Source organism: Triturus cristatus, chromosome 8 (genome assembly GCF_964204655.1).
Source record: "Triturus cristatus chromosome 8, aTriCri1.1, whole genome shotgun sequence".
Classification (NCBI taxonomy): Eukaryota; Metazoa; Chordata; class Amphibia; order Caudata; family Salamandridae; genus Triturus; species Triturus cristatus.
In genome coordinates this window covers 1,666,587,850-1,666,612,422 of record NC_140591.1, presented here as the reverse complement: position 1 = coordinate 1,666,612,422, position 24,573 = coordinate 1,666,587,850, and the positions used below count along the sequence as shown (strand labels likewise).

The window sequence follows — 24,573 nt, the reverse complement described above, 5'->3', positions numbered from 1 at the left end:
TATCAAATGCTTCTCTCACAATCCTTACCCAAATGCACACAGACTCACAGTGGGATTTTAGACAATCAACACTATCCTAGGAGTTTACCAAAACTCATTCACTAGTCTAGAAGAGTTAATGGTACTGAACACAATCTACATATTTAAGTACAGCACATCAGTGTCAAAGCATGACTCATTTAATCAACGCATAAGCAAAGACTGGATTCTAATGCTACTAAAACTTCACAACATGACAGGTTTTTAAAAAGTTATCTGTCAGCAAATACATGATGTCACCAAATGCTTCTCTCACACTGATTCCAAATACACACTAACTCACACTGTGATTCTAGACAAGCACCACTATCCCTAGGAGTTTACCAAAACTCATTCACTACATTGCAACTGGTAACGGAACTACACACAATCTACATATTTCAGGACTGCACTTTTCTGTCAAAGCCTGACTCATTTAATCAAATCATAAGCCATAACTGTCTCCTAATGCTACTAAAACTTCACAACATGACAAGTTAAAACAGTTATCTGTCAGCAAATACCCGATGTTACCAAATGCTTCTCTCACAGTGGTTCCCAAATGCACACAGACTCACTGTGTGATTCTAGAGAAACAACACTATCCCTTGCACTATACCAAAACACATGTCTTCATCTAGAAGTAGTACTACATTTTAGTATAGAAACATTACATAACTCATTTCACAAACTCATAAACAATGGCTGGTTTTTAATTCTACCAAAATATAAAAACAACACAGTCATCTGTCTGCAAACACATGAAAAACACAAATGCCTATCACAAAATGGTTTCTACATGCACACACACTGTCAATAAGATTGTAGAGAAAAAAAAGTACTCCCTACACTTTAGCAGGAGAAATACATTAGTCTGATTAAAAGCAAAATAGTCTACATCCATCCCCTCACAATTAAATAACTCATCTTTCAAGTTCTTTTGTAGATTAAGAAGTATATCAGTCACTCACCATATTTTCTTTTACAGAATCTCTGCACTGTGCACCTCTCAGCAAAAACAAAGAATGGAAAAGTTTCCGTTTCATTTTCCACACATACACATGTAAACATCAAATCAAAATTCTTCACACATAAACTCAAAAGCAAACACAAATTTCTATTGGTTAAACATTTCAACCCTTTCCAACTGAAATACATTTCAACCCTTCCCCCAATCTGCCTTCTGCCTGTTACCATAGAAACAGTGCATGGAACACTGCACTGAGCTCACTGGTCACAAGTTCAGCACACAATGTTACTAAACAAGACAGGAAGTGTGCTTGACTTTTCAACATATGAGCTTATCATATATAAAGTTCCTTACAATCTGTTTTTGTTAACCAATAATATAAAACAGAAATATACACTCTACCTTTTAGTGTAGAAAGTAGTCATACAACCAATGATTTCTTGTCTTTTTTCAAAAAACATTGCAGTGGATCCGCGCACCCAACACGTGAGAATCCGTGCACCCAACGCGATAGGATGCGTGCACCGTGCGCGCATTTTGCTGTTTTTTTTTTAAAAAAAGGGGGCCCCAGGGGGTCCTTCTGGGACCCCCTAAGCACCTCTAGAGGGTCAGAGTATTTCCACTCTGCCCCTTTATATGTTTTACACACTTTTTCCCCTTGCTTTTTCAGCCTCGCTTCTACCGAGGCAGAAAATGGCCGCCAACAGTTCCTGATTTCGAATATAGAGAGACACTCAACAGCCAATTAGCATTCAGGGCGTGATCAGGAGGGTGCGCGCTCAGTTTGGGGAGGGTGCGCCTACGGTGCGTGTAGGGTGCGCGGATCCTACGCGGCTATAGATATTTATGTACTTTTAACTCTAATTTTCTCAGGAACTACTGAACAGATTCACACCATATATGCAAAAGGCACGAGTCTGAACTGAGGACTACCTCTTTACCAAATTTGGTGTCATTCCGTTCAGCGGTTCGGGCTGTAGCTGCGACAACAGATCCTATGGGAAATTGCATGGATAAAACGCGTTTTGGGACCCCGCTTGATGAATCACCACGAAACTTTCAGGGTAGGAGCGGAGCGGAGCGGGTTAAAAGTTTGGAAAATTTCGCGAGGTTTCATCAACCGGCACCAGACTTATTGGGAATAGAATGTTGCGGATTTCCTATGGAAAATAGGTCCTAACTATAACTACCTACTGGCGACCGCCAGTAGGTAATATATATTTATATTTAGTATACTATGTATACATGTGAGAATGTGTCGATCCACCTGTTTACCTCTGTGGCACGGAAAACATGGGTGGAACTGACGTCAGCACGCCAACGAGGTCCTCTTATGGCTCCTATGACATCATACAGTGTTGCGAGCGGAGCCGTGCTATTATGGCATCGTCATCGACGTGGTGGGAGAGCTAGGAAAGAATTTCCGCGGAATGCTGGCGCAGGGGATATTCACCAAAGTGTTCAGGCTAGTCCTTTAGGAGCAACTGTTTATGTTGCCACTCCAGAAACCGAAACTAGTGATCCGAGGGCAGTGGCCGTGCAGATGGCACACGAGGTGGGGAGCACAGTCGTGTGCACAGGTAGGGCAGCGAAGTGACAAGCACCACTACCCACAGAAAAGGTAACAAGGGCATTGAATAACACAGGATCTTCTCTTTGTATCTGGCAGGAACAAAAAGGTTAAAATGCCCTAGTTCCAAAATGTAGAATTAGTGATACAACGGCCTTCAAGAGGATCTGCGATGGATGCCGCTTCTGCCTTCCGTACACTGGAGGCGGCACATGGGTCACACGGAATGGTCATACAGTGGTAGAAGGCACACTCGTTGACCTCTCATGGCACTGCTCCACACTTCGGGGACAACGCTTTCCATTAGCTGTGTTTTCTGATGACGTGTCATGCCGGCCCCGTCCCAACAGCAGAACCCCTTTAGATCCAAACAGACTCTTTCACTCTCTCACCGGAAGTGAAACCAGGCCACGCGGACACTTTCACAATACAACAGCCGGGAATGCACTTTTCGGTAAAAAAAAAACACATTCCTTCCTCCTAATTTATCAAATAACCGACTTACTGAAGAACAGGGGCCAGCTTCGATCAGTAAACAGCCGTTACAATGACTTTTTACTTTGCGATACCATTACAACGCATGCATTACCACGCATGCCTTGTACATCGCAAAGTCATTACTACTCATTCTTTATAGACGATCCACGTCGTTTATTTATTTATTTATTTTTAACATTTATAGAGCGCACTGTAACCCTGCGGGAATTTTGGCGCTAAGACACCGGAAAAGAAGCTGGCGGGTGAAGCTACAGTGCTGAGCCGGAAGATCATACTTTAGGAAAGAGCTACATCTTAACTTTCCTACAGAACATCATCAGGTCCTGTATTCTCCTTATTTCCAAAGGAAGATGATTCCAAAGGCAGGCAGCTGCCACGCCAAATGCTCTTCTCCCCCAGAGTTACTCTCTTTGACCTAGGAATCCTGACAAGATTAGCAGTCGAGGAGCGGAGGTTACGTGCAGGTTCATACCATTTAAACGTGCCCTGAAGCAGTTTAGACCCCCATCCATGAAGTGCCTTGAACACTATACAAAGGAATTTGAACAAAATCCTTTGAGTCACCGGGAGCCAGTGCAGCTCTGCCAACACCTAGGTTGTGATGTACAATGTGCCCTTGTCAGTGCAAGGTTCGCTGCTGCTGCCTGGATATCCTGGAGCCTTGCAATCCAGGAGACTCCAGGAGCAGGCATTGCAGTATGTCAGGCAACTCGAATAATGCTCCTAACTACTGTGATTCTTGCCTGGGCTGGCAGTAGTGGTAGCACTTTACGGAGTCCCCGGACAAGTGTATAGCAGCCTCCCACCAGTTTGTTGACATGGGATTCCAAATTCAGCTTCTCATTAAAGCTGACCCCCAGATTGCGTACTGTGCTCACTGGTACCAAAGGAACAACTGTGGGTATGGACCAAAAGTCAGCTGGTAGCACTGATGGTACGCTACCCACCCTACAGTGCAGAATATCTGTTTTCTCATTATTAAATTGTAACGAGTTGTCTCTCAACCAATTAACCATTTCTCTCATGCACGCATGAAAAGTTTCCTTGGAGTCCACGTGGTCACTGTCCAGGGACATGATAAGCCAGCTCAGTGCCACACCTGCCACTCCCAGAGCTTTCAGACCAGCCTTGCAAGGAGGATGGTATGGTTCACCGTGTCAAATGCGGTTAAAGTTGCTGATTAACACCTGTCCGCCCGCATCCCAAGATTGTCCAAAATGCTCACCATGGCTGTCTCTGTTCCATGGCCTGCAGTGTTTAAATATTTAAATAGCGCAACTCGTACAGCCCTCCCAATCACAAACAATTCCCAATGTCGTTGTAAGGAAACAGAGGCGGTTTTGTTTCCTCACAACGACGTGAGCCGCCCCTCGAAGACGACATGAAGCAGGAACCACGAGGTGAAAGGAACCAAGAGGAGTGGGAGGTAAGGGTGATTGGGCATGGGGTGGTGGTCACTTTTCTAGGGTTTAGGGTAGTGCAGTGGTGTTTGGGTTGTGTAGGGTGTTGTGATGGGGTAGTGTTTTAGGGTTTAGGGTAGTGCAGTGGTGTTTGTGTACTGTAGTGGGTCATGCTGCTGGTAGTGTTTTAGCGTTTAGGGTAGTGCAGTGATGTTTGTGTAGTGTAGGGGGTTGTGCTTGAGATAAATTTAGGGTTTAGGGTAGTGCAGTGGTGTTTGTGTAGTGTAGGGGGTCATACTGGGGTAGTGGTTTAGGGCAGTGCAGTGGTGTTTGGGTAGTGTAGGGGGTCGTGCTGGGGGTAGTGTTTTAGGGTTTAGGGGAGTGCAGTGGTGTTCGGGCAAAGTAGGGGGTCGTGCTGGGGTGGTGTTTCAGGGTTTAGGGCAGAGCAGTGGTGTTCGGGCAGTGTAGGGGTCATGCTGGCGGTGGTGTTTCAGGGTTTAGGGCAGAGCAGTGGTGTTCGAGCAGTGTAGGGGACATGCTGGGGGTAGTGTTTCAGGGTTTAGGGCAGAGCATTGGTGTTCGGGCAGTGTAGGGGGTTGTGATGGGGTAGTGTTTTAGGGTTTAGGGCAGTGCAGTGGTGTTTGTGTAGTCTACAGTGCATGTGCTGCATCGCTAGGCGAGACTTAAAAAGCATTGCACCAAGATGGCTGCCAACACTTCCTGGATTTAAGTGTTGGCAGCCAAACAGAGCCAAGCCTGTGCTTGTGTAGTTAGGTCCCGCCCAGAGATATAAAGATTTTTTTCCTTTAATATCTCAAACTACTGAATGGATTTACACCATTTAAAAAAAAAGGTCGCTTTATAAACCAAGCACTACCTTTTTGCCAAATTTGATGTAATTCCGTTCAGCAGTTTCAGCTGTAACCGTGTCTGATGTTTCCTATGGGAAAATAGTTTTTTACCTCTATTTTATGAATTTCTCAGGAACTAATGAATGGATTTACACCATTTAAAAAAAAGGTCTCTTTCTGAACCAAGGGCTACTTTTTTGCCAAATTTGGTGTAATTCTGTTCAGCAGTTTAGGCTGTAGTTGTGTCTAAAGTTTTCTATGGGAAATAACATCGAGAAAACACATTTTGGGACCCCCGTTTTTTTCTCAGCCCCCACTTGGCGAATCACCCCGAAACTTTCAGGATGGTAGCTGACCGGAGCGGGCCACAAGTTTTATATTCGTCAACCGGCACCAAAGTTATTGGGAAAAGAAAAAACGCTTTTCCTATGGAAACTAGGTCCTAACTATCTACTGGCGACTGCCGGCAGACTATATATATATATATACGTATGATTCCCCTATGTTGTTGTGTCCTTCATAGTTCTGGTGTATATTTTGAGACAGTACATGCATGCCCATCTGTGGGCTAAATCAAAACAATTATATATTGTGATAAGAATGTATTTACATATCTACATGGAATACTGGCAGAATTACTGCATTATTTCCTTTTCTCTGAGACATTCAAAGATGGCGCTATGATTTGTTGACAAACTAAGCTTAGTCTGTTTTCTGTCTCTACACCGGAAACATCGAAAATGCTTTTAAATGTGTAATGGCTGCCGCGTTTCATTGCAGAAATTGACGAAGGCTGAGTGCCGAAACGCGTCTTTGCCCAGGGTTCAAATAATAAATTATTTTTTGAACTCTCCCCCGTGAGTGCTGTCGTCTGTGATGGGGACGATTACCTAATGGAACTGGGAGCTTAATATATATATATATATATATATTTACTGAAAAAAACATAGGCTTCAGGGGCGTTATAGTTAGGAATTGGCATTTAAAAAACCTTAGAAATTCACAAAAAAAACCATAGGATACATTTAATGACTCACTTATAGAGTCAGTTACGCACCTGGAAAATCATCCATTCACTCACACACTTGTACACCCACTGATTCTTCAACAGGCCTTTCAATATATATATTAAACATATTAAAACTTTACAGAAACACAGACTCACTGGATGACGTCATCAGTGATGTCATCAGTGATGTCATTTGAGATGTCATCAGTGATGTCATCAGTGATGCCACTGATCATGTCATGAGTGATGTAATATGTGACGTCATCAGCAGTGCATTGCGGGGGCGCGAGTTATAGGTAGCTGAACTAACTATAACGGGGAATTTCTAGGCTTTTGTACGAGGAAAATGTCCAGCTAACTATAACGCCCCTGAAACCTATGTTTTTTTTTGTGAATTTCTAAGGTTTTTTAAATGCCAATTCCTAACTATAACGCCCCTCAAACCTTTGGTTTTTTCAGTGAATTTCAAAGGTTTTTTAAATGCCAATTCCTAACTTTAACGTGCATGAAACCTTTGGTTTTTCAGTGAATTTTAAAGGTTTTTTAAATGCTAATTCCTATCTATAACTTATGTCTGAAGATATCATGTTTAATGATTTTGATTGGATTTCTATATTTTTCAAATTCAGCGTGTCAATTTCATTAATTATCTTTTTTTTAAAATACTTTTTTAACTCCATTTTTTAAACTTATTTTTTCAATTAATTCTTTTAAAAATTAAAAAATGTTATTTGAACTTAATGGGTTTTACAAACATTTTTTTTATATTTTTCAAAATATTTTTTTAACTATATGTTCAAAACTGTATTTTATATATTTTTTTCAATGTTTTTGGATCCGCGCACCCTATGTGCACAGTTCTCGATCCCTACGTGATAGCATCCGTGCATGGTACAAGTTGGGTACGTGTTTAGTGCGCGATCGCAATGTGACAGGTACGCGACTCGCAGCCTATACGCGACACATTCGATGTACGTAACATGACGTTTATGCGCTTCCGCAATGCGTCATCTGTGTCTATGACGCAGTAGGTGCGCGGATCCCGGGAAGTATTTAACATTAAAAAAACATATGTATGTATTTCATGTGAATATTAATTGAAGATAAACTCTAAACTAGTCTTAAAACTAAAATATTTTTACATCTAATCCTATAAGAAAATGTTATTCAATTTCGCGGATGCGCGCTGGGTGCGTGCTGCGTAAGCGCAGGGTGCGCGGATCCCATGTGACCTGCAAAAAAAGAGATTTGATGGGTTCATTACACTTCTAACTATTGAAAGACCCCACCCATTTCAATCATTCTTCTTTGACCTTCTTTAGAGCACCATCTCTTTGGAGAGAAGAAGATTTTTTAGACTAAGTTTACTCTTAGCTCTAACTTTTTTCAACCAAAAATGGCTTCAGGGCAGCAGGCATCACCTGCATCACCTCATACTTCTGAGGATGAATTTTTGTCGGAGGCACCACCCAAAAAATGTTTTTCTTCAGTGGTGTGGAAATTTTTTACTTTTCCAGAGGGGCAGAATAAGACCAATGCCACCTTGGTCACGTGCAAGATTTGCAAAAGAGTCCTATCGAGAGGGATCCTAACAAGAAATACTCTTGCGGCACGGCAAGTATGATGCAGCACATGAGGACCCTTCATCCAAACAATCTTGCACGAGAAGAGTGCCGACGGATGAGAAAACTCCTGCTCCTGCGCCATTCACCTCATCGCAGCCGAGCACATCAAGAGTGCATCCATCAGCCCAAACCGTGGACATCCGTACTCAATTTCAATTTTTAAAAGTGCTCTGCACTAAGTGCAATAAGACTTTGTGCTATGGTGAGCAGTCGATCGATCTGATCTGCCATCGGCAAGAAAGTCACATTTGCTAGTTTTTTTTTTTTTTTTTATTGTTCCCTGAAGTTCATTGTTTGGTTTCTCCTGTTGTTTTTTTTGTTGTTTTTTTGTGCAGAAAACCCCCCAAAATTTAAAAATTGTTCAGGACACCCAAAAAAAATTATAGAAGAAGAAAGAAGAAAAAAAGAAGTTCTTGTAAGAACTAACTTTCCTGGTTCAAAAAACAGAGCTAAGGGCCATATGTAGGTAAAACGTGTTTTGCGATTCTCAAATTGCAATTTTTAGGGAACCGCAATTAGAGAATTGCAAAACAGAATGTAGGTAGGATTGCAAAATATTTTGCGATTCCCACCTATTCCTTATTCACGAATCCCAAATTGAGATTCGCAAATAAGGAATACCTTGCCATTCATTCCTATGGGCTAGAAGGCCCATAGGAATGAATAGGAATACATTCTCAATTTGTGATTCTCAATTAGAGAATCGCAAATTGAGAATGCAATTTCAAGGTTGCAAGGGTGTCAATAGGACACCCTTTTGCACCCCTGAAATAAACATGTGTGCACATGTGGCGCACATACATGCGCTAAGGGCATGTATGTGCGCCACATGGCACTTTGAAAAATGCAAAAAAGTGCATTTTTCAAGGAAATCGCAAATTACCACCAACCTGAGGTTGGTGGTAATATGCGATTCCTTAAGCCAAAATTGCACAACTTGGGTGCTTCCTACATTGCATTTAAGACATCGCAATTTGGGATTCCTTAAATGCACTAGCAAAATAAGGAATCACAAATTTTGTGATTCCTTATTGTGCGTGTGGGTTTTTGTGTGCTACATAGCACACTGCCCAAATTGCGATCGCAAACGCCGAAATTCGGCGAATTTCAGCATTTGCGATCGCAATTTGGCTTCCTACATATGGCCCTAAATTTCTTTGTTAGTTTAGTTGAATGTATGTGTAGTATGTAATTGACTGAATGAATGCATTAGTAGCGTATGGTGAATGTATAAGTGCAGAACTATGAGGAAGTGCTGCAGCATCACACAGTAACCTCTTTAACTGCAGTGTGCTGTAGTACTTCCGAAGCACAGGGATGCAACATATGTACATAAATATGTTGCAAATCTATGCTTCTCTCTGCACGGCTGCTTAAAATGCAGCCATGTGGTGACACAGGCACCCTTGCACCATAGTGCAAGGATATCTGTGTCATGTGCTGTTTGTTTTTCTGCAGGAAGACACAACTTCCTGCACAAAAACAATGAGAAAATGCATTTTTCTTCTTCAATGTATGCTGAACATTTCAGCATGCATTGAAGATATAAAAATGTGGAGAAATTAAAACAATTCTCCTTGTTGTGCTTTCCTACACCAAATTTAAAATGGTGCAGCATTTTCACACATATCGAGATTTATGATTTCTGATAAATCTAGACATGTGTCTTGTTCTATGAGTATTACGTGCAATCATGCACAACAACACTTATAGAACACCCTTTCAACACAAGTGGTGTTCATGATGAGGTTATATTTACATAGAGTATAAAAAGTGAACAGAGTGCCTTTTCCTCTCTTTGTAAATATAAAAGAGTATCTTGCACAATAACTATGTTACAAAAAGTGACATATTTCTGTTTTAATTTCCTTGCGAATGATAGAAGGTAAGCACAGAGTTTTGTCTGCAAAGATGTTCAAAGAAGAATGATTGAAATGATTGTGGTCCTTCAACAGCTAGAAAGGTGAAATATTATGAACCCCTCAAATCTCTTTTTTTGCAGGTCACATGCTATCTGATTATAGTCAGATTTCAAAACTACATAAACAGAGTGTTTTTAGAAACATGTTTCAACTTTGTAGCTTCTTGCAGGCCTCTTCATTCTGCATATTGAGACTTAGTTAAACTTACCTTCACAGTAATAGGAATAAAAAATGGTATACATTTTTTTCTGTTTTTCATTCAAATATAAATTCATATAAATTGCTTATTTTAAAATTTGGATCTGTGAAAGAAAAGGAAAAAAAAATTATAACATGTAATAATACATTTTTTACAACACAGCATAATTTCCACAAAGTCATTTTTTTGCCTTTTTTGCTGTTCTCAGAATATATTAAATTTCATTAAAAATAGTGATTTCAATCGTACTCATCACTTAACAGCGGGCAAAAAAAACACAATCTCAAAGATTGTTAAAAAAAAAACAACATGCCATTCTCAAAATCCAAATCACAGAAATATAAAATGCACAGCTAACAACATTTTTTAACTTTAACTTACAAAAACTGTAAATGATGTCACTATAAAATATTCACCAAATCTAAAGTTGAATTTTTGGAGGATGCACCACGCCCACAACGTTTTTCTTCAGTGATGTGGAAATTTTCTACTTTTCTTGAGGGGCAAACAAAGACCAATACCACCTTTCTCATGCACAAGATTTTCAAAAGAGTTCTGTTACGAGGGGATCCTAACAAAAAATACTCATGCGGCACAGCAAGTATGATGAAACACCTAAGGACCCTTCATCCAAACAATCTTGCACAAGAAGAGTGCAAACAGATGAGAAACACTCCTGTTCTGTATCTGTAAAAAAGAATCACAAATAAATGTATATTAATAACTTTCAAAATTATACTATTCCATTACTGTACAAACACATTTTATATAAATACTGACTAAGAAACTATGTCCCTGAACCACAAGTGTGACAATGGTTAAAACACTACATGCATAGTGTATACTACTTTGAAGCAGTTCATGCCCTAAAGCCTACCTCACTAAAACTCTACATGCTAACTGACTGTGGCGCATATCAACAACAACCGGCGATAATTATCTCTAAGCGCACTTAGCGCTAGGATAATTATCCCCGGCTAGCGTGAATTTTTATCGCTGAGATAGCGTGCTATTAGCAACGCTTATCTCAATAGCGATAAAAATCCTCACGCTAACAGGCTAACGTGAGATTATCGCTGGAAACCCAGCGATAATCTCACGTTACCTTGTTGATAGGGACAGGCAAACTTAGCCATGATATCCTCCTTCCATAGGATATCATGGCTAAGTCAGAAAAATACCAGACGTAAAAAAGCAGCGTTAACCGCGGTTAGCGCTGCTTTTTTTGTCTCTAACAGGGATAGCGACATTCTTGATAATAGGAGAAATGTCGCTTAGCGTATGGATACTGACTAGGGAATTGAAGGTGTGAAAGACAATTGTGTAGGTGGTTAGAGGACTGCAGGCATAGTGGATAGGGGTTTGAAGCAGTCCATATACTAAGGCCTAGGTCACTGGATGAGTACTTGGATACTGACTGAATGATTAGAGTACTGCAAGGAGAGTGCCTGGGTGAATTTATTAGGGTTTGGCGCAGTGAATGGATTAGTACATGATGCTTAATAAATTCACTAGAGGAGTGCAAGGGGAGTGACAGGGTGTTTGCTGGAAGTGTATGGATACTGACTGGGGAATTGAAGGTGTGAAAGACAAGTGTGTAGGTGGTTAGAGGACTGCATGCATAGTGGATAGGGGTTTGAAGAGTCCATGTGCTAAGGCCTGACTCATGAATACTTAGGCAGTGACTGAATCATTAGAGTACTGGAAAGAGAGTGTCTTTGTGAATTTATAAGTGTTTGGGTTTTGGCACAGTGAATGGATTAGTACATGGTGTTGAATGGGTCACAAGAGGACTGCAAAGTGAGTGACAGGGTGTTTCCTGGAAGTGTATGGATACTGACTAGGGAATTGAAGGTGTAAAAGACAAGTGTATAGTATTTTAGAACACTACATGCATACTGCATAGACATTTGAATCAATCTATTTGGTACTTAGAAACTGACTAAATAATCAGACTACTTTTAGGATAGTGCTTAGGTAAAACTTTTCAGTTCTGCCACAGTGAAGAGAATAGTACATGGTACTGCACCTTAGTGTCAAACCCTTACTCATTTTATCAATGCATAAGCAAAGACTAGCTTCTAATGCTACTAAAACTTAACAACATGACAGGTTTTAAAATACACAATGTTACCAAATGCTTCTCTCACAGTGGTTCCCAGATGCACACAGACTCACAGTGTGATTCTAGACAACAACCACTATACCTAGAAGTTTACCAAAAATCATTCACTACTGTGGAAGTGGTAAGGGAACTGCACACAATCTTCATATTTCAGGACTGCACTTTTGTGTCAAAGCCTGACTCATTTAATCAAAGCATAAACAAAGACTGGCTTCTAATGCTACTAAAACTTGACAACATCACCGGTTTTAAAAGAGTTATCTGTCAGCAAATACACGATGTTACCAAATGCTTCTCTCACAATCCTTACCCAACTGCACACAGACTCACAGTGTGATTTTAGACAATCAACACTATACTAAGAGTTTACCAAAACTCATTCACTAGTCTAGAAGAGTTAATGGTACTGCACACAATCTACATATTCAAGTACAGCACATTAGTGTCAAAGCATGACTCATTTAATCAACACATAAGCAAAGACTGGATTCTAATGCTACTAAAACTTCACAACATGACAGGTTTTAAAAAAGTTATCTGTCAGCAAATACATGATGTCACCAAATGCTTCTCTCACAGTGATCCCAAATACACACTAACTCACACTGTGATTCTAGACAAGCACCACTATCCCTAGGAGTTTACCAAAACTCATTCACTACAGTGCAAGTGGTAAGGGAACTGCACACAATCTACATATTTCAGGACTGCACTTTTCTGTCAAAGCCGGACTCATTTAATCAAATCATAAGCCATAACTGTCTTCTAATACTACTAAAACTTCACAACATGACAGGTTAAAACAGTTATCTGTCAGCAAATACACGATGTTACCAAATACTTCTCTCACAGTGGTTCCCAAATGCACACAGACTCACTGTGTGATTCTAGACAAACAACACTATCCCTTGCACTATACCAAAACACATTTCTTCATCTAGAAATAGTACTACATTTTAGTCTAGAAACATAACATAACATATTTCACAAATTCATAAACAATGACTGGTTTCTAATTCTACCAAAATATAAAAACAGCACAGTTATCTGTCTGCAAACACATGAAAAACACAAATGCTTATCACAGAATAGTTTCTACATGCACACACACTGTCAATAAGATTGTAGAGAAAAAAGTACTCCCTACACTTTAGCAGGAGAAATACATTAGTCTGATTAAAATCAAAATAGTCTACATACATCCCCTCACAATTAAATAACTCATCTTTCAAGTTCTTTTGTAGATTAAGAAGTATATCAGTCACTCACCATATTTTCTTTTACAGAATCTCTGCACTGTGCACCTCTCAGCAAAAACAAAGAATGGACAAGTTTCCCTTACATTTTCCACACAGATACATGTAAACATCAAATCACAATCCTTCACACATAAACTCAAAAGCAAACGCACATTTCTATTGGTTAAACATTTCAACCCTTTCCAACTGAAATACATTTCAACCCTTCCCCCAATCTGCCTTCTGCCTGTTACCATAGAAACAGGTCATGGAACACTGCACTAAGCGCACAGGTCAGAAGTTCAGCACACAATGTTCTTACACAAGAGAGGAAGTGTGCTTGACTTTTCAACATATGAGCTAATTATATATAATGTTCCTTACAATCTGTTTTTGTTAACCAATAAGAATCATACCTTTAAAAAACAGAAATATACACCCTACTTTTCAGTGTACAAAGTAGTCATACAACCAAAGATTTCTTGTCTTTTTAAACAAAATTCCGTGGATCCGCGCACCCAACGCGATAGGATGCGCGCACCGTGCGTGCATTTCGCCATTTTTTTTAAATAAAGGGAGCCCCAGGGGGTCTTTCTGAGACCCCCTAAGCACCTCTAGAGGGTCAGAGTATTTCCACTCTGCCCCCTTTATATGTTTTACATACTTATTCCCCTTGCTTCTTCAGCCTCGCTTCTACCGAGGCAGAAAATGGCTGCCAACAGTTCTTGGTTTCGAATGTAGAGAGACACTCGACAGCCAATTAGCATTCAGCGTGCGATCGGGAGGGGGCACGCTCGGTTCGGGGAGGGTGCGCGTACGGTGCGTGTACAGTCAGCGGATCCTCCACGGCCATAGATATTTATGTACTTTTAACTCTAATTTTCTCAGGAACTACTGAACGGATTCTCACCATTTATGCAAAAGGCACAAGTCTGAACTGAGGACTACCGCTTTGCCAAATTTGGTGTCATTCCGTTCAGCAGTTCGGGCTGTAGCTGCGACAACAGATCCTATGGGAAATTGCATGGGGAAAACGCATTTTGGGACCCCCTTTTTTCTCGGCCCCCAAATGATTAATCACGACAAAACTTTCAGGGTAGGAGCGGAGCTGGCCAAAAGTTTGGAAAATTTCACGAGGATTCGTCAACCGGCGCCAGACTTATTGGGAATAGAATGTTGCGGATTTCCTATGGAAAATAGTTCCTAATGCCAGTAGGTAATATATATATATATATATATATATATATATATATATATATATATATATATATATATATATTTGAATATCTCTTGTACTTTTGGCCCACATTGAGGTAAAGATCAGTTCCTTTTTTTCAAAACTATTTAGTTAATTTTTGTTCATTTACATTGGCCAGGTAATTTGGCAAGTTGATACTGTTCATCCTGCTTGATTTTTTTAATAATCTTCAAATCATTTTTAATAAATAAAATGAATATTAAAAAAGTTTTTCAATTGTGTTAAATAAATGACTTTTTTTTTTATTTCATCAGTGATGTCATCAGTGAGGTCACTGACCATGTCATGAGTGATGTACTACATGAGGTGATAACCAGTGTACTGAGGGGACGTAAGTTATAGTTAGGTCAGGTAACTAGAACTGCTGAGATTTCTCTGGTTTGTATGAGTGAGCCCAACTATAACATCCCTGTAATCTTTGGTTTGTTGATAGACATTGGTTTGGTAATTAGACAAGTTGATCCTGTTTGCCCAGCAGGACATAATTTAGTTTTGAATAATCTGCAAATAATATTTGATTCTATAAAATGAATATTTAAAAAAAGTTGGTTCACAATTGTGTTAAATCAATGAAGCAATACATCTATATTTGCACTAAAGGTGTCTGTTTAAATGTTTGTAAGGATATTTTTAGATGGATGTATACAGTGCTTTGCTATACTGCTCTTAATCACCAGATCCTTCACTATCTGAAAAATCTGCACTTTAAGACAAACACAGGAACAGAAATTTTCTTTGATGCAAATGGAGACGCCCCAGCAACCAGCGACATACTGAATGTGCAGATATCTCAAAATGATGAATTCAAGCTTGTAAAAGTAGGAAAGTTAGACCCAACTGCACGAGAAGGTGAAGACATCATCGTCAACACTACCGCCATCCTGTGGAGCGATGGGTCTTCTCAGGTGAGATTATTGGTATGAGTACAGGCATGTAAAAAAGCAGTAGCACCACAAATCTAAATAACCTTTGTCTTATTGATGGATGCTGAAGTGTCATAGCAGTATTTATGATAGATGCTGTGTTTCTAACCAGTTTACAGATTTTCTGACACTCCCCTTGGGGGGACCTCATCCAGACAGAATCCAAATGTAAGAATCAAAAGTAATTGTTTGAATGTGTAATACAGTTTGTTTAGACTTCAAGTTTTTTATTTTTGATAATAAATTCAGGTATTCCAAGCAATCAATACAAACCATTAAAGGGATTTTTTGTTGTTGTATCTGAACGTGCAACAACAAGATTCCATGATGTGTTCCAAAGAGTTCAGGCATCACAGAACCTTTCTTCAGGGCAATGGAGTTGAACATGAATAATGTGACATTAATCAAGGAAACCCTGAAACAACCTTAAAGAATATATAGTGTCTGTCATGTTCTGCCCCCCTGCAATATGTATAAAACTAACCCCGGACGAAGCAGGTGTACTGCCTCTACGTGGAGTTTCACGGAGTTGGAAAACAACTCTGTGGAACTCCACCCAGCTCCCTCCCCCCTCCCAAAGTAATTATATTGTTTAATAAAAGGCACTTACCTGCCTTGGCTGCCTTCTCCTCCACATGTCCGCTCTCCTTCCTCATCCTCACCATCCTTCTTATTAGATAACCCCTACGATGACCATGTCAAGGAGCAGACCAACACAACTCTAGTTTCAGAGGGTGGGGTGGATGTAGGTACCCTGGCTGTCTGGTCCAGTAACACGGTGAGATACAAACAACAGCCACATATCAATGGGGTTAGAGTTGAAGCACTGAAAGACACTGGTGCTAGTGTCATCATTGTGGCCGATCAACTGGTGTCATCAGAACAGTACTTGACTGATGAGACATATACATTCCTCAATGCTGATAATCAGACAAGGGTACTTCCAATGACATGGCAAAAAGTTGGTGATATCTTCTAAAATTCATGTACAATGTCTGCTAGGCAATAATGATCTGGAGTCCTCTACATGGGCTGAGGTCGAAAAGAAAACTCATGCAGCCATGCTGGGTATACCTGAATGGGTGTGGGTGAAAACCAGAGCACAGTGTAAAGCCTAAACTGAAAATGAAGATTTGGAGCCTGACATTATAGCTGAACCTTTCCAAAAGAAAAGGCTAGGAAGCATGGAAAGCTAACTTCAAAACAAACCCAAGACCCTGTACCCTCTCCTAAGGGAGACCTGTCAGCCCTGGAGGGAACTGAGCCCCAGGAGCGTGGGCTTTGCATAGCAGAGCTCTTGGGCCCAGCGGGACCCTCTGGAGAAGATCTGTGCCAGGGGCAGAGAAACAATCCCACTCTTGAAGGCCTGAGACAGCACACTTCTGATCAGGAAAAGGGAGATGTCAGTGGCTCCCACAGGACCTATTGAGAACATTGACTAAGTTACACTGAGGTAAGAGACCCCAAACCTGGTGCTACTAGGAAGTGGTAGTACCTCAGCAGTCTAGATAGTCTTTCCTCACATTGGCCCATGACATCCACCTAGCTGGGCACCTTGGCCAGACCAAAACTTGGAGTAGTTTGGTGAACCACTTCCACTGGCTAGGTATGTCACAGAAAGTGAAGGAGTTTTGTGACTCCTGTGCCACCTGTCAAGCAAGTTGCAAGACAAGTGGCTACCTAAAGGCACCTTAATTCCACTTAAAGTGGTTGGGGTTCCCTCTGAAAGGGCAGGGTTTGGCATTGTCAGTCCCCTTGACCTTCAAATAGCCTCAGGCTACAGATGTGTACTAGTAGTAGTGAATCATGCTACCAGGTATCCTGAAGCAATTCCCCTAAGGACTACCACTGCCCCTACAGTGGTAAGGATCCTGTTGGTATCTTTACCAGAGTGGGCTTTCTTAAGGAGGTGTTATCTGACAGAGGTACAAACTTCACGGCTGGTTACCTGAAACACATGTGGGCTGAATGTGGAGTGACCTGCAAGCTCACTACCCCATTTCACCCACAGATAAATGGGCTTGATGAATGGTATGATTAGTAGACTCCCTTAAAAACCCAAAAGTAATTGGGATAGCTTACCTGCCTGCTTTTCTTCTACAGAGAGGTGCTACAAAAGGGAGTGGGGTTTTCTCCCTTTGAACTTATGTTTGTTCTGTAAGACAACCATTGTGTCTTGTGAAGGAAGGATGGGAGAGGCCTCTCAAATAACCTGAACAAGACATTGTGGAGTATGTGCTTGGCCTTCATTCCAGAATGGCTCAGTACATGAAAAAAGCTGACAAATACCTTGAGGCCAGGCAAAAGCTCCAGAAGCTCTAGTATGACCAAAGGGCTGCCGTGGTGGAGTTCTAACCAAGGCAGAAGGTGTAGCTTTTTGAACATGTGGAACTTAGGGAATCTAGGGAAAATGGACTGGGCCCTACCCTATCCTAGAAAGAAAAGGGGAGGTCACATATCTGGTGGACCTCAGCACTTGCAGGAACCACAAGAGGGTCATCCATTTCAACTGCCTTACACTCTATCATGACAGGGCTGATGTGACCATGCTGGTGGTCAGAGATGAGGATCAGGAAGCAGAGTGAACCTCTACCTGACCTCCTCTCACACAAACCTAACAATCAATCAATCAATCAAGAAACTTATAAAGCGCACTACTTACCCGTGGGGGTCCCAAGGCGCTGGGAGGGGGGGGGGATGCTACTGCTCAAAGAGCCAGGTCTTGAGGAGTTTACTGAAGGTGAGCAGGTCTTGGGTCTGCCGTAGGTGGGTGGGGAGGGCGTTCCAGGTCTTGGCGGCGAGGAAGGAGAAGGATCTGCCGCCGGAGGTCGTGCGTCGGATGCGTGGGACAGCGGCCAGGGCAAGGTTGGCGGAGCGGAGCTGGCGGGTGGGGGTGTAGAAGTTGAGTCTGTTGTTCAGGTAGGCTGGTCCAGTGTTGTGGAGGGATTAGTGTGCGTGGGTGAGGAGCCTGAAGGTGATCCTCTTGTCGACAGGGAGCCAGTGCAGGTCTCTCAGGTGGGGAGTGATGTGGTTGCGGCAAGGGACGTTGAGGATCAGTCGGGCGGAGGCGTTTTGGATGCGTTGTAGTCGTTTTAGGTGTTTGGTTGGGATTCCTGCGTAGAGGGCGCTGCCGTAGTCCAGTCTGCTGCTGACGAGGGCCTGGGTTACTGTTCTTCTGGTCTCCGTGGGGATCCACTTGTAGATGCTGCGAAGCATGCAGAGGGTTTTGAAGCAGGAGGAGGAGACGGCGCTGACCTGTTTGGACATGGAGAGAGAGGAGTCGAGGACGAATCCCAGGTTGCGTGCGTGGTCCGTGGGTACTGGGGGGGTTCCCAGTGTGGTCGGCCACCAGGAGTCGTCCCACGCGGATGGGGTGGGGCCAAGTATGAGGACTTCCGTCTTGTCCGAGTTCAGCTTCAGGCGGCTATTCTGCATCCACTCAGCGACGGCGTTCATTCCCTCGTGGAGGTTGGCTTTGGTGGTGTCTGGGTCCTGGGTGAGGGAGAGGATGAGTTGGGTGTCATCGGCATAGGAGATGATGTTAAGGTTGTGTCGGCGGGCCACTTGTGCGAGGGGTGCCATGTAGACGTTGAACAGCGTCGGGCTGAGGGAGGATCCCTGGGGAACGCCGCAGATGACGTCGGTGGCTTTGGATCAGAAGGGCAGGATGCAGACTCTCTGGGTTCATCCGGAGAGGAAGAAAGTGGTCCAGTCGAGGGCTTTCTCTTGGATAGCGGCTTCTTGGAGGCGTGTTTTTAGCGTGCGGTGGCAGACAGTGTCGAATGCGGCTGACAGGTCCAGGAGGATGAGGGCAGAGGATTCGCCGTTGTCCAGCTGGCGTCTGATGTCGTCTGGTGGCGATGAGGGCTGTCTCTGTGTTGTGGTTCCTTCTGAATCCAGACTGGGATGAGTCAAGGATGTTGTTGTCCTCTAGGTGGCGGGTTAGCTGAGTGTTGGCGATTTTCCCGATGACCTTTGCCGGGAACGGGAGCAGGGAGATGGGCCGGAAGTTCTTGAGGTCCTTGGGGTCCGCCTTGGGTTGCTTGAGGAGGGCATTGATTTCGGCATGTTTCCAGCTTTCCGGGCAGGTTGCTGTGTCGAAGGAGAAGTTGATGACTTTCCGCAGATGGGGGGCAATGGTTCCGGCGGCTTTGTTGTATACGTGGTGTGGGCATGGGTCGGCCAGAGATCCTGAGTGGATGGAGGTCATGATCTTGTGCGTCTCGTCATCGTTGACGTGTGCCCAGGAGGTCAGTCGGGTGGTGCAGGTGGCGTTGGGTGTGGGTCCTGGTGCGGTTGGGGTGGAGGAGGTGTTGAGGCTGTCGTAGATGTCGGTGATCTTGTGATGGAAGAAGGTGGCCAATGAGTCGCACAGGTCTTGCGAAGGCGTGATCTCGTTGGTGTTGGCATTGGCATTGGAGAGTTCCCTCACTATCTTGAAGAGCTCTTTGCTGTCGTGTGCATTGTTATCCAGGTGGGTTTGAAGGACGATCTCTTGGCTGTTCCGATGAGCTGGTGGTGTCAGCGGATGGCGTCCTTGTGTGCTGCGCGGTTGTCCGGGGTGCGGTCGAGGAACAATGGGTCAGTGGAATGAGTGGTCTTGCAAGACACACTCACTACGCAACAGCAGACTGATTGCTGGCAAGTCCTAAATTGGATTGCTGAGCTCTTCTTCTTGTCAGACTAGCTGGTGTACACATGATGTGGACACTGGTGACAACAACAAACTCTACAGGGAATGTGATCATGTTAAGGAAAGCTTCAAAGCTAAGTATGCAAGATGCTGGAATTGGGAGTCCTTGATCCTTCAGAGAGCCCCTGGGCCAGCCCAGTTGTCTTAGTCCCCAAACCTCACACCCAGGGTGAAAAAAAGTTGAGGTTTGGTTTGGACTATAGGGGCCTCAATGCAGTAACCAAAACATATGCACACCCAATTCTTAGGGCTGATGAGCTAGTTGACAGGTCAGGGGTAGCCAAATATCTCAGTACTTTTGATCTCACATCAGAGTACTGGCATATGGGTCTGACCCCTGAAGTAAAAGAGGAATCAGCATTCTCAACCCCAGATGGGCATTACTAGTTTACTGTGATGCCCTTGGATTAAGAAATGCCCCAGTCAACTTCCAGAGGTTGGTGAACAAAGTCCTTGCTGGGCTTTGGACCTTTAGACCAGCTGATCTTGATGATGCTGATGTCTTTAGCGCCACCTGGCAGGATCACCTGATTCCCCTTGGCAAGGTACTTTGAGAAGTGCACGCCTCACCATCAAGGAAAGCAAGTGCCAGATAGTGTAGAGCACAGTTGTATACTTGGGTGTTTTTCTAGGTGGAGGCCACGTTCTACCCTTATAACCCTAGATGCAGACAATCCTGGGCTGGGTAACTCTAGCCAACCAGACTCAAATAAGGGCATTCCTTAGTTTGATTGGTTATTACAGGAAGTTTGTGAGGGGGAATGGGTCAGTTGTGGCCCTCCTCACAGCACTGACCTTCAAGAAGTAGGTTAATTGGGCAGGGAGGCTCTTTCTTCCTTGTTCAAACTGACCACAGGCCTCTTGGATGGTGGATGCAAATAAAAGGAGGAAACCCTAAACTGTTAAGGTGGTCCATATCTCTACAGAGAATAGACTTTACAGTGAAACACAGACCTGGGACTGGCCATGCCAATGCAGATGGCCTTTCCAGGTTCATCCACTTAAATGATGAAGACTCTCTAGAAAAGGTTAATTTTCATCCTCTTTCGTTGAGGGGGTACATGTGGAAAATTGCCTCTTTTTGACATTGTTAGCCCCCACTTTTGCTAGGAATTTGATGTGATTTTGACTGAAAGTGCACTGGTTCCCTGCTTACCAGGCCCCAGTTCTAGAGCTCTTTTCCAAAACTGTAACACTGTTCCCCAATTGGCTCAACTCCAGCCCTCCATATTAGTCCCTAGTAAATGGTACCCCTGATACCTAGGGCATTGGGACTAAAGAGGGTTCTCTAGGGCTCCAATACAAATTGTGCCACCCTAGGTGCCCCTCGACAACACCATGCAAAATGCCATTGCAGGCTGCATATCTTGGTGCAAACTAAAGTGAAGAGTCGACATGTCACACATTCCAGTGTGCCATGCTCACAGACATTGTATGAGGTATAGGTAAATCACCCCTACTGCAGGCCTTCCAGACCTAAGGCAGAGTGCACTATATCACACGTGTGGTCATATCTTCCTGGGCAGATATGACCCTGCAAACTCTGTGCTTGGATATTGTAAGTGCACAGACAGGGAAGCTATAAAGAGTACATGGGCTGGACACACGTCATTACAAGTTCCCCAGCACCTTGATGGCTTCCCTGTACTGAGAGATGTTTGGTACCAAACATCTCATCTTAATAAATCCCCAATGAGGCCAGTGTTGGATTTATTAATACATGCACACAGAGGGCACCTTATAGGTGACCCCTGAAAACCTACCAACTACTAGTGCGGTCACCAACTGGTCTCAGACAGCCTGCCTTCACTAGACATGTTTCTGACCTCATGGGGTGACAGCCTTCACTCTCAGAGGCCGATAACAATTCCTGCTCTGGACAGAGATGCTTCAAACCTCCTCAAGGACAGAATGGCATTCCAGGGCAGGAAGTCTCAAAGGCTGTTCCATCTTTGATATGCAACCCAGGCTTCTCCAGCTAGTGGAAGATGCAAATCTCTCTGTCCAGACCCCACTTTTTGTGGGAGGACAGGCGGGAAAATGTGTTAGATTAGGAGGAATGCCTACATTCAGCCAGCACCACCCCTAAGGTGGGGCAGGTGATACGGACCCCACTTTTAATTTTCTTCCATCTTGTGCTGGAGAGAATTATCCAACCAGGGTCTGGGTTCAGCCCACTCCCCACAGGAAGTTGTCACATAGATTGTGTATTCACCCTAAAGTTAGGTAGCCCATTGGCTACTACCTGCCACTCCCTTTAAGGGCCCTACTTTTAGTATTTAGGTGGCTCCCCTCAACCCATAACTTCAGATACAACAGACCTATAAATGATACGGACAAAGGAGAGATGCTGAACTGAGTGCCTGCTGTGGACTTTTGGTGCAAAACCCTGCCTGATGATTCAAGACTTGACAATCTAGGTGAACTTTCTTGTTCTGATGGTGTTTGGCCTCTAGAACCACAGAGGACAGTTAGCCATTTGCTAATTGCCCAAGAACTCCCTTGGGGTAGAGGCGCTACTCTCCTGCAGACTGCAGGCACCAAACGCACAGAGTCTAAATTACTGAATTGCAGTTCCACAGCCCGACCAATGATGCAACCTCCCAGGAAGAGGTACTTATGTTCTGGAGGGTCAGATCTGCCTCTGCACCAAGTGTGAAGACACCAGGACCCAATGGAGTCTTGTCACACAAATCCCCGTACAGTACCAGATGCCATTCACCCAGATCAATGACAAGGAATCCTGATGAGACTCCAACTACCCAGGAAGCAAGCACCCATTGCGGGACGTCAGAACCTCTGAAACCCACTCTGTGATTGGTGTAATAGTCCAGAAATTGTCCCTGCCAGCTGTTCGCCCCACAACATGAAGAGAGCCTTTGCACACAGCCCATTCGGGCTACCTGCTTTGCCATGCAGACTTCCCAGCCTGGGTAATGAGAAACCAGCTGTGCTCCCAAGGCCCTTGTGAACTGAGCCCCACTTTGGGAGCCCTCAGATTTGCCTACAAGTCTCCCTGTGCAGCCTATTTTTAGGTGGCCCCCATTCCTTTGAAGCGCACCAGCTACAATTGCCTTCAGCACTCTGCTCCCAGCTAAATCCGTGACTCTCCAGATGAATCACTGGTAGAACTGTGCACATTGGCATGCAACTACACTAACTCCAGAAGGTGAACCCCTAGAACCAACTGCACGATATGCCATGCATTTCTGCTTTTTCCTTCCATAGGAATATATTGTGCATAACTGCGCAAAAGTGTGAACTATTTTCCGAACTTGATAATTCCTAACGAAAACATTACTTAACTTTGAGTGAAGTTCTTGTTTGAACATAGATATAAAATCTGTGTTATTTTTCAAAATTAATCTATTTATTCTTGAGTGTTTTTCTCATTTATTGCCTCTGTGAGTACAACAAATGCTCAGCACTGCCCTCTGACAAGCGTAACTGCTCACCCACACTACCACAAACGAGAGTGTTAGTATTGTCTACTTTTGCCTCTGTAAACCCACTGGACTCCATGCACAGTGTACTTCTTTTTAGTGCACTATATAAAGGGCCAGCTTCCTACAAGCAACATTTGAGCTGATCCTGTGCTACAGAATATGGCTAGCATTTCACATTTCAAAGAAGGACATCCACATATACATACATACATTGTGGCTGTACATAGTGGTAGTGCTGGGTAATGCTGTGTTCTCAATGGAGGTGAAATGGCTGGTCTACGATTCAAGAAAGAGTCAATAGGGAATAGGTTTCACGAGAAGAAGAAATAAGAGCTGGACATAGATAATAATATATTATACAATGATACTGCATGGGTGTGTCCTTTCTTCTATTGACCATAATCCCAAAATTCACTCAGACCTCTTTCAGAGCGATGGCTATTATGTCAGTATGGTAAGATTCTGTGAGCAAATTTGATGTCCAGCATACTCATACTCAGGACTCTTTGACTGTTCCCTAAACAATGCAAGTACCCTGAAACTGTGAACAAATGTATTCTTGCAAAGGGAAAGGGTGCCTGGGACAGAACACTCTAAAAATTGAGTAGGGTGTAAGAGAAAGACTTCATATATAGAGAAAATATTTGCCACTGGAGAAATTAAGATTTAATTACTTAAAAATAAAATACACTTTTAAGACACCTGTTCACCTGCTAAAAATATACCCTTTACATTTCAGTGTGATGAAATATTACATATGCGAGAACTGTTAGGAATCTGTGCCCTAGAATCACATGATAACACTTTCATTATTTGAGAGACAAGTTT

The 24,573-nt window shown here is 43.0% G+C and overlaps 1 protein-coding gene across 1 annotated transcript in view; it reads left to right on the top strand.

Moving 5' to 3' along the window:
* Positions 1-4,437: 4,437 nt before the first annotated feature.
* Positions 4,438-24,573, top strand: part of LOC146808529 (vomeronasal type-2 receptor 26-like) — a 47,536-nt gene continuing 27,400 nt past the window's right edge. The window contains exons 1-2 of the mRNA XM_085623980.1: positions 4,438-4,482; positions 15,361-15,588. Coding sequence (XP_085480106.1) covers positions 4,438-4,482; positions 15,361-15,588 — 273 coding nt within the window. The remainder of the gene's footprint in view (positions 4,483-15,360; positions 15,589-24,573) is intronic.